The sequence below is a fragment of the Neomonachus schauinslandi genome, chromosome 8 (assembly GCF_002201575.2).
Source record: "Neomonachus schauinslandi chromosome 8, ASM220157v2, whole genome shotgun sequence".
In the NCBI taxonomy this organism is placed as follows: Eukaryota; Metazoa; Chordata; class Mammalia; order Carnivora; family Phocidae; genus Neomonachus; species Neomonachus schauinslandi.
Window position 1 is genome coordinate 71,295,118 of NC_058410.1, and position 10,987 is coordinate 71,306,104.

Sequence of the window (10,987 nt, forward strand, 5' to 3'; positions counted from 1 at the left end):
TGCTTTTCCCTCTGTCTGCCACTCCCTCTGCTTGGGGGCTCTCTCTCTCTCTCTCTATGGCAAATAAATAAAATCTTTAAAAAAAAAAAAAAAAAGCACACAAGCCAACACGGCTATACTCAGGCTCTGTTGGCAAAAGGCTGTAGTGTCTTCCAGGCTGGAGTTTTATACTGGATCATAAACCCACTTTTATAGCATAGTTAAAGAAATGATATTTACTGTTCTTGTTAACTACCGTCATTTGTTCCAAACAGCTTTATATAACCACCTGATTCTCTTCCTGTGCCTTAGAAAATTGATCCCTACTTGCTCTACTTTTTGGCATTTCCCTTTATCAATTTCATACAATTGGAGTTAGGAAGTGAGAAGAACCTATGTATATAAGAAGTACATTTCCTTTTCTAGATTAAAAAATAGTAGAAAAATATTTTGTGCCAACCAATTATTGCTGGACAGATTACCTAAAGAAACCCTTGAGCAGTGGCTTTTAAGAAATGTTCACACTCAGATCAGACACTCCACATCCTAATGATTACAGCTGTCCTGATTCGGTTATCTGTCTTGGGCTAACATTCATTAGATCTAGATTTTTCTGTGTATTTACCTTAATACCTATACTTTGTCTTTTCTCTTTGGGAGAATAATTGTGTTTTTTGCCACTTGTTGAAATGTTTGATTTTTCACCTCTAACTTTAGTTTCTGCCTTTTCAGTGGGTTCCTTATAGAATACATCTATATATATAGATGTGAATGAAAGGAGTTGTTAGAACAGACAAAAGTGCAGGAGAACACTGACAAGAGCACAGGGTGAGGCTGGAGACCTAGAGTTTTGTTCTGAGACCACAACTACCACTTACCCTCCCTGGGCCGTGGGTCCCTACTTTGAAATAAGAGGCCTGAAGTAAATGACCTGGCATTCCTTCCGGCTTTCAAATTCAGGTTCTACAAACTCAGCCTAGAGCTTTTTTTCTTTTTCTTTTTCTTTTTTTTTTTAAAGATTTTATTTATTTATTTGACACAGAAAGAGACACAGCGAGAGAGGGAACACAAGCAGGGGGAGTGGGAGAAGGAGAAGCAGGCTTCTGGCAGAGCAGGGAACCCGCTGCAGGGCTCGATCCCAGGACCCTGGGATCATGACCTGAGCCGAAGGCAGATGCTTAACAACTGAGCCACCCAGGTGCCCCTAGAGCTTTTTTTATATTCTCCTTTTTTATTTCATTGGACCAAAAGGCTTCTCTTTGTTTTGTCCTTGGCCCAAACCAAAAATCCAATAGGGGTGTATATTTGTGACTTCTTCTGGGGGATAATCTTTACTTTTTTTCACACCCATTTTTTTTTTTTTTTTTTTCATTGTAGCCCTGGTGTCAGGAACCTTTTTAGCCTATTTTTCCTACTTCCCCACCTCATGAAATTTTAATATCACAGATATCCTGTACATCTGTATGTATTGTATGCATGTATGTGCTTTATACATAAAGAGAGTAAGATTTGGGGGCGCCTGGGTGGCATAGTCAGTTAAGCATCTGACTCTTGGTTTTGGCTCAGATCGTGATCTCAGGGTCATGAGATTGAGCCCTGCATTGGCTCCACACTCAGTGTGGAGTCTGCTTAAGACTCTCTCTCCTAATCCTTCTGCCCACCCGCCCCCCGCTTGCACGCTCTCTCTCTCAAAATAAATAAATCTTTAAAAAAAAGTGAGATTTTTGTTGTTCCTTAAGAGCCAGCTTTTGCCTCTGTTGCAAATGCATGCTCTATGTTATATTAGGATCACAAGATGGGGACTAAAGACATTTTGATGATCCCCAACATTTCAAAAGATCTAGGAACTTTTGAAATCTTCCCACGTCATATATTGTTAACCAAAGATAGCTTTAATTTTAAATTTCAGTATTTTCATAATTTCGACCTGAAATTTCATAGTTTATGGTTTGTTTTTCATTAATTCATACTGGATGCAAACTGAGTCTTTCGTACTTAATCAGAGAAAAAAGAGTTGAATTTTTGTCAAGGGACTTCATGGTCTTTTACAGTGCTTTAGAAGGTATTGCTTATGACTGATTGAAGACTTTGAAAGTCCTCGACAGTGCTAATAGAAGAGTAGCTAAAAGGGCGCCTGGGTGGCTCAGTCGCTGGGCGTCCGCCTTCGGCTCAGGTCATGATCCCAGGGTCCTGGGATCGAGCCCCGCATCGGGCTCCCAGCTCCGTGGGAAGCCTGCTTCTCCCTCTCCCACTCCCCTGCTTGTGTTCCCTTTATCGCTCTCTCTCTCTCCATCAAATAAATAAGTAAAATCTTAAAAAAAAAAAAAAAAGAGTAGCTAAAAGATACCAGTGTAGCTGCCACATCACCTGTGTTTTGAATATGTTCTTTAAGAAAAAAAAGAAAGTATACTGCAGAAAAGTGACACTTAGGTGATTCTTCCCAGTAGAGGCTTAATTAACAAATCATTAAGCATTTACCTACAGACACTTTGCCTAGAGCTATTTTAGTTAGTTACTACTACTTTTCCCAGAGTTTATTTTGTTTTTTTAAATCTTCCACAGTACTTTTATTATTATTGCTTTTCCCAAAGCTATTTTTATTACTATTACTTCATATCAAAGTATGGTATTGGGATAATATAATCATGGGTAGTGGGTATAATAGGACTTCTTAATTAGAAAAGCCTCATTATTCTTAAATAGGTAAAACAAATTTTTACCCAGATCTGCTTAGTAACTCTTAATCTATGGCCTTTTTTTTTTTTTTCAGAGATCTTGCAGCTGCTATAGATCGAATGGACAAGTATAATTTTGATACAATGATTTATGTGGTAAGTAATCACAATAAAAAAAAAGGTTATGATCTCTACCTGATGAAAACCACAAAGATAGAAATTATATACCATGTTGAAAAACTATGGAAAAATAATTTTGTCAAAATATAAAAGGAACTCGGTTTTAAGTTTAAGGTGGAAACCACTATGTTAAAAGAAAAACAAAACTGAAAAGTGAAAACATTCACATTGCATCATAATTTTTAAAAAATTACCCAAATCGGGAAAATGGTTATGTAAAATGAGTATGTACAGGTTACCATAATGCACTTTTTAAAAAATAACTTTATTTTAAATATTTAAGACTCACAAGTTTTAAAATAGTACAGAGTTTCCATGGACCCTTCACCCAACCTTCTCCAAAGATAATATCTTACATAACCATAGTACTTTGTCTATACTAGGAAACTGACATTGGTAAAGACCTTAGTTAAATTCCACCAATTTGGGGGCACTTGGGTGGCTCAGTCAGTTAAGCATCTGACTCTTGATTCCTGCTCAGGTCATGATCTCAAGGTCCTGAGATTGAGCCCCGCCACCAGGCTCCACCGCTTCTCTCCCACTCTCTCTCCCTCTGCCCCTCCTCCCGCTTGCACATACACACTCTCTCTCTCTCTCTCCCTCACTAAAATAAATAAAATCTTCTAAAAAAAGAAATTCCACCAATTTTTACATTTACTTGTGTGTGGGCCTAGATATGTTGGAGGGGGCTTGTGAAATTGTATCACATGTAGATCACATAACCATCACAACATTCAGAATAGACAACTGTTCCATCATGAAACAAACTCCCTTTTGGCAACCACTTAATAATTACCCTTTACCCCCTACCCTAACCCCTGGCAACCATTGCTCTGTTCTCCATCACGACAGTGTTGTCACTTTGAAAATGTTATATAAATGGAATCACAGTAGGTAATCTTTTGAGATTGGCTTTTTTCACTCAGCATAATGAATGCCTTTTGAGATCCACCCAAGCTGTTGTGTGCATCAGTAGTTTGTCCCTTTTATTGCTAAGGGTTATTCTGGTCTCTTCCCTTTCCTTCCTCTCCATGTGCAACTTCCCTTTCCCCTCAGAAAAGAAGTTGCCATTAAATATCTTATTAGAGCTGAGCTTTGTCCTTGGAGATAAAGGTCATGATAGCTGAAGGAGAAAGAATTCAAATAGAATACTCAGGAGATTAAAGTTCATATTTCCTCTTGACTCAGTGGAGTGCTGCAGCTTTTACTTTCTTCTCACTCAGCTTAGACCTTCTACTGGCATCTTCTTTGTGTACTTATTTAAAATACATCAGTTGACAATGACTCTAGTGTGTCAAAACTCAAATATTTTGATTTATGCCCCACCTATTTTTGTAGGTTAACTTATCGTTGTTATTTTGAATATATTTTTTTTTTCCCAAGACAGATAAAGGGCAAAAAAAGCATTTTCAGCAGGTGTTCCAAATGCTGCAGATCATGGGATATGACTGGGCAGAAAGGTAATGTCTGCATGGTTCGTAACTGTCTGTTCAAGATCATTAAGGATTTGTTAGGTCAGCCAAGTCCCAAAATATACCAAGTTGTTAAAGGTCGTCATTCAGATTTCACTTATATATTTCAAGGTATCAGTGTAGAAGCAGGTTTGTTTTTTACATTGACTTATGTCCTGGTGATACTCATTTCTAACTTACATTTAACAAATGTGTCTTTATTAGACATCTGCTCTCAGTGGCTTGATTTCCAAAATTCTTAATCCCTCCTTTTTTTTCCACAAAGGCAACTAGTAATTTAATCACATCGTAGTGATTATCTCTGTAAAATGAAGTTGTGTGTTTAACATCTTTTGTGGCATATAACAAATCACATCCTATTTCAGTTGATTAATTTTGAAAAGTCCCTCTAAGAGAGTTGAAGTTCAGACTACTCTGTGAAAGGGTATTATCGTATGCTTTGATCATCTGTTCTTTTCTCTTCCATTTCAGGTGCCAGCACGTGCCCTTTGGAGTGGTGCAGGGAATGAAGACTCGAAGAGGAAATGTTACTTTTCTGGAAGATGTTCTAAATGAGATTCGGTCGAGGATGCTACAGAACATGGCTTCTATTAAGAGTGAATTCACTTTACTGTTGTTACAGTCATAACTTATGTGCCACTTGGATGTTTTGCGGGACTTCTGTGCAGCGCGATTGATTTTGACCATCTCTCTCTTCACTTTCACTAACCTTGTCAAAAATAGCTCGCACTAATTAGAGGTGCCAGAGGTTTTAGACTTGCTGCTTGGTGTCATTCAGTTCAATAATCTGAATTGATATGACCGTAGGCCTCTTTTCATGGACAGCTTCAGCGTTGTCATTCCACTCTTAGAGTGGTTATGTGAAATTCCCATGTTACGTTATAGGAAACAGGTCACAAGTACTCATGGCTTTGTTTAACCTTGGAAAAGTAAGTACCAGTTTTAAGCTAATGTCTCATAAGGGATATTTATGAGAAAGGTGAATTTGTGTTTCTTTCCTTTTAATGTAGGCAAGGGAGTGTCTTTATCCAAGGTAAATTAGCCCAAATTAGGAAAGTAAATTGCCCACTGTGAACCTGTTTGTTCTTACTGGCAGCATACATTTTTGGCAGATGTTATCAGAATCGCTGATTCTGTACAGTTTCATGTAAGTTAAAGATAGCTGCCTTTGTTCCAGCTACCAAAGAACTGGAGAACCCACAGCAGACTGCAGAGAGGGTCGGGCTCGCCGCACTCATTATTCAGGTCTGTTAAGACTGCCGCCTGTGAGACCCTTTTGTTTGGTACTAGAACAAACCCCAGTGCTAAAAATGTACTCTTGTCGTTCTAGGACTTCAAAGGTTTACTCTTATCTGACTATCAGTTCAGCTGGGATCGTGTTTTCCAGAGTCGTGGGGACACAGGAGTCTTCCTGCAGTACACGCATGCCCGCCTCCACAGGTGAGGGGCATCTGCTGGAAACGCCGAGCCCCTCTCTCCTTCCCAGCGTGGGGCGGGGCTGGTGTGCTCTGAAGACCAAAGGTCCTGTTTGCTAGGCTTCTCCAATATCTCATATCCAAAACTAGTTAGAAGGACAGTGGGCCACCTGTTAGGTTTGGTTTTTCAAATATTTATTGAGCATCTCTGTAAGAAGTGCTTTTATGTACATTACCTTATTCAGTACTCAGAATAACTCTGCCAAAGAATATACTCCCACTTTCAGAGGAAGAAACAGAGTTGGGAAAAATTGAGGCATTGTGACAAACTTGCAATTATGTGTCGTTGGATGACTTGTTTAATCCTTTGTTGTTTTTAAACTTTTGATAACAGTTTGGAAGAGACTTTTGGATGTGGTTATCTAAATGATTTCAACACTGCTTGCTTACAAGATCCACAGTCTATTTCCATTCTCCAGCATCTTCTCAGGTATGGTTTTCTAGTAGTATTGAGTCTGCACCTGCTTAGTGAAATGACTGTTGATGGTTTGCTGACCACTGGAGTGAACAAGCCAGCAGCTGGCTCCTGCCACCAGACAGCACTTTCCCGAAGGTCTGGCCAGAAAGGGATTACCTGCCCTTTGAAGGCGGACAAAAGAGGACACGGTTAAGGTCAGTCATTGGGACTTAAAAATATCACTGCTGCATCAGTACAGATGCCTGACGTCCTCTGGGTCTTGGTCTGAGAATGGAAACCTGGTAAAAGCATCAACTTTTAGTTTTGGAAAAGATCTTCTACTCACCCTCTTTGGTAAGTGAAGGAGAACCGCTGTCTGTGTGCAGCTTCCGTGAAACCGTTAAGTCCTTCATCTGCCTCATGGTTTCCATTCACAGTCTCCGGTATCTCCTTGATGCCCTGACGCTGGGCAAGGGACCACACCTTTGAGCTCTCACAAGCATTGGTGGCGAAGCCGGACTTGTCAGGAGATAGTAGTCTCTGGAAAGGATGTGGGTAGTTAAGGCAGTTTTCTCTGATTGCCACACAGTGGTCAGTGGCTCTTTCCTGGGATCAGAAGAGTCCGTTTTCTCACATTTGACTAATTTGTCAGAAAAAATAAGCCAACCTGGTTTTCTTGGTATTGAAGGTAGACTCTGTTTGCTAGTTTCTAAATTATGGTCCTAAACATGGCTATAGGCTTTTTACATTCAGTTTAACAGCCTGAGTCCTTGTTCCGGGCTAGGCCTAAGGGATATCAAAATGATTTAGAAAGTACCTGCCATCAAGGAATTTGTAAGAAAGAAAAATGTGCCTTTACCTTCAAATGCACACAAGGTCTTTTTTCATATTCTACTCTTTTTTTTTAGAGAGAGCGAGAGCACGGTAGGGGCAGAGGGAGAAAGAGAGAAACTTAAACAGGCTCCACGCTGGGCAAGGAACCTGATGCAGGGCTCAGTCTCACGACCCCAGGATCACAACCTAAGCTGAAACCTCGAGAGTCAGATGCTCAACCGAATGAGCCACCCAGGCACCCCTATACCTTCTACTCTTAATGCTGTCCAGTCAACCTTACATCCAAGATCTTAACATCTTAGCTTAGTGTAATATGTGCAGTCTTCCCTCGCCAACCGTTCCTGTCATCTTTCTTTTAGGTTCGACGAGGTGCTTTGTAGATCATCTCAGGACCTTCAACCCAGGCACATTGTCAGTTACCTTCTAACTCTAAGGTACTTTATAACCTTGCTGTTTTCAGGTATTAAAGACATCAGAGACCAGATCTGACAAGGAACCTTTGTTTCTTCTAAAGTTTTCCTATAAACAAATCCCTTGGCCTAAAAAATGAGATGCCTTAAGTTACAGGAATTCTTGCTTCATCTTTGCAAATCAGCAATTAATGTTCATTTATTCATTCAGTGATATAAGGTGCAGTCACTGCAGTCTGGTGATAGGAAACAACAGCTTCATCACAGGTAGTTACATAACAGCACATACGTGCTCGGATAGAGTGGACATAGGAGACAGTGTTAGGGCACTCAGCCCGGACTTGATGGATGAAAGAGGGCTTCTCAGAGGAGAGGAGTCAATATTAATCAGGAGAAGCAAGGTGGCAGAAAAAGAAGAAAAAGCCCACAGTGGAGCAAGAACATGCTACATTAATGGAACTACAAGCATGGTCCTGGGAGGGGTGAAAAATGAGTGTGTCAAGGCCTTTTTGCATGTATTAAGGCATTTCAGCTTATTTTCAGGGCAGTGGAGTCCATAAAAGGACTAAACAGCGACACAGAAAAATCAGTCAGCTAGAGAGCAGAGGATGAATTGGAAGGCAAATCGGTTTAATAGGAATTTCAGAGTAGCTGTTTCAGAAACTCTGAAAGAAGTTGAGTATCTTCTAGAGCAACAACTGTATCTTTCCATAAATCTATTTAAGAAAGGAAATATTTGGGCGCCTGGGTGGCTCAGATGGTTAAGCGTCTGCCTTCGGCTCAGGTCATGATCCCGGAGTCCTGGGATCGAGTCCCACATCGGGCTCCCCGCTCTGCGGGAAGTCTGCTTCTCCCTCTGCCTCTCTCTCTCTCTCATGAATAAATAAAATATTTAAAAAAAAAAAAAAGGAAATATTTGCTTTTAGTCATGATTTACTGAAATCAGATTTATTGGTACTGTTCTCTTGATTATCCTTTTTACCTGTCTTCCCCAGATTTAAATAAATGTTTTTCCTTTAAATTCTGAGTCATAGAGAAATAAAGAAGCCAGAAAGTCTAATTAAATGTCAGTTAATCATTGAAATCAATGTCAGAGGCATCATTTCTCTAGCATATTGTTCTATTTGCTGCTCTACTTAATCAGAAAAGATACTTTAGAGAAGAGTGGCCAGTGTGTGTGCAGTGGACCGATAACTAGTCTTACCCCGCCTCCTCACCGTACAGAGGGGGGATGTCCGGGTCATGTTATAGCTTTCATCCTAAAAGAAGCCTAAATGAGAAAAACTAATCTTTAGAAAGGAATCCCCTATCTTTGTGAAGCAGTGAAATCATAATCTTAAGAACTTGAGGTATTACGACCAAAATCTAAAGTTTTAGTTTAATGTGTTTTACTTTTCCTGTTACAGAAAAGCAGTGAATTCGAGTCTCAGCTTCAGTGTTGCACACATCCTTTACTGGCTCTGGGCTTTGATATCCTTAAGTTGAGGGAGTAAGATATCAAGCTTATGTGTTACCACAGGAAATGACGACTGGTCTTCATTTCTTTCTTCCCGTTTCAGTCATCTTGCTGCTATGGCACACAAGACACTGCTTATAAAAAACAGTCCTCCCGAAGTGGCTGGGGTACGCTAAGTGTTTTCTGTGTAATCTCTGCATCCTCCGATTAATGTTACTGAGGCAGTCTTGTAAATGTTCCTAAAATAGCATCTTGTGGTTCGGCTACAGTAGTGTACTTATGGACTCAGGCGGTAATTAGAATTGGACTGTAACAGTGTTGATATACTTTCCAACACTGGACTGTGAAACTCATCTTCCTACATCAAGTGTTCAGGTGAGGAGTTCCCCTCATCTGGAGCTATACTTCGGATATAATGATACCGTCACTCCCACTCCCCAGCTCTTGGGTAACAGTCATATTATAAGGAATGCTAGGAATTTGTCTTCCCTTGCCGATAGCAAACGCTGGAGCACTCTGAGATACTGTTCCTGCTTTAAATTAGAAGAAAGTTAGAATTACTTTTAAAAATGTTCTTTATTCACTTATAGTTAGCCTGTTGTTGAACTGAACATTTAATCATTCTTTGTTTTATCTCATAGGCCAGACTTCATCTTTTCAGAGCTGTGCGTTCTGTCCTAGCCAATGGAATGAAACTTCTTGGAATAACACCTGTATGTAGAATGTAATTCCTAATTAAAATAGCTTTCTAAATACCAAGTGAATTCTAGTTATCTATTCTTATATGCCTTGTTTAGAATTTAAACTGTTATTCTGTATCAGAATCTATGTTTTAGTAAGCCTAAGTGATTTCTCAACTTATTAAATCTTTATCTAAAAAAAAATCACTTGAGTTCCCTGCTGGTCAGTAAGTACTTACTAAACAGAGTTTTATAAAACTAACCCAAATCTTCTAAAATTCACTGCAATCTAATGGGGATAAAAGATTAGATTTTAAGCTCCAGCTTGAGGTTTTCACCGCATCATTCTTCCAGAAACTGTTCTTATCAGTTAGATTACCTCATGTTTGCATCAGATAAAATTGATAAAAGCAGTTGCAATTTTCTTATAATAATGGCTAGTTCTGAATCAATTTAGGGAGACCAGAATTAAACCTTTTTGCCTATACAGCTGACAACCACTCCCAGAGAACAAATGTCATGCTTATCTTCCATTGATCTGTATAGGTAACTCTTACTGCATGAACTTGGGAACTGAATAGATTGGAATAACAAGGAATTACTTGTACACATATTGTACTAGGATCTTTTTATAAAAATTAGTCCATTAGTTAAACCAGAATTTGAAATGGAGTTTCTCAAACCATTTCTTTCATGTACCTGCCTATTGGTCAAGGGTATTCTGTATGATTTGGTTAAGTGGGATGTGGTCTGTTCAGTCAGTACGGCTATCCTCATCTGCCAGTATTTCCATTCAGACTGCTATCATTTATCCTAAATGTTGCTACTAGAAGCCTTCTGAATATTACTGACAATCTACTTTTACGAATAGAGAAGCAAATTAGCATGAACCAAAGCTTCTCTAGTTGAATGAACATAGTTTTATATTGGCAAGTAGGGTACACCTTCTTAGTCCTAGAGAAGACTCGTCCACGCAGTCTCAATTTTAAATGCGTTAGCTTCCAGAATACTAATTTTTACTTAAAGTATTATTTCCTTAGCACAAACCAGCCATGGAATAAAAATGTACAATTGGGACATGTTTTTCATGTCCTATATCCTTCTCTACTTGTCTGGAAAAATGTTCCCCTTCCCAGATCTGTGGTAGCCACCTCAGGATTTGAATCTTGAGTGAAATGACACGGGGACAGGGATGGTTAGAGCCCAGTCTTTCCAAAAGCAGCTCCCTGAAAAGATCGTATATTATCTCCTACAACCTAGAGCCCTACTGCCCTGATTGTAGTCCTTATAAACTCTGGTTTTTGCCGAAGGCTAGCCAAGAGAACCCTAAAATTCCAACATAGAAAAAATGAAAAATTTAATGTTTCGGGTTTTTTTACATTTTGCATTATCTTAACCTAATGGTTATAATCACAATAGAAAAAGTGTT

General features: G+C 39.3%; 1 protein-coding gene across 1 annotated transcript in view; it reads left to right on the forward strand.

The window, feature by feature from the left end:
* RARS2 (arginyl-tRNA synthetase 2, mitochondrial) overlaps window positions 1–9,755 on the forward strand; it is a 58,857-nt gene extending 49,102 nt beyond the window's left edge. The window contains exons 12-20 of the mRNA XM_021693123.1: window positions 2,750–2,810; window positions 4,218–4,294; window positions 4,778–4,902; window positions 5,484–5,551; window positions 5,637–5,746; window positions 6,116–6,211; window positions 7,372–7,446; window positions 8,982–9,045; window positions 9,520–9,755. Coding sequence (XP_021548798.1) covers window positions 2,750–2,810; window positions 4,218–4,294; window positions 4,778–4,902; window positions 5,484–5,551; window positions 5,637–5,746; window positions 6,116–6,211; window positions 7,372–7,446; window positions 8,982–9,045; window positions 9,520–9,606 — 763 coding nt within the window. The 3' untranslated portion in view covers window positions 9,607–9,755. The remainder of the gene's footprint in view (window positions 1–2,749; window positions 2,811–4,217; window positions 4,295–4,777; window positions 4,903–5,483; window positions 5,552–5,636; window positions 5,747–6,115; window positions 6,212–7,371; window positions 7,447–8,981; window positions 9,046–9,519) is intronic.
* The last annotated feature ends 1,232 nt before the right edge of the window (window positions 9,756–10,987 follow it).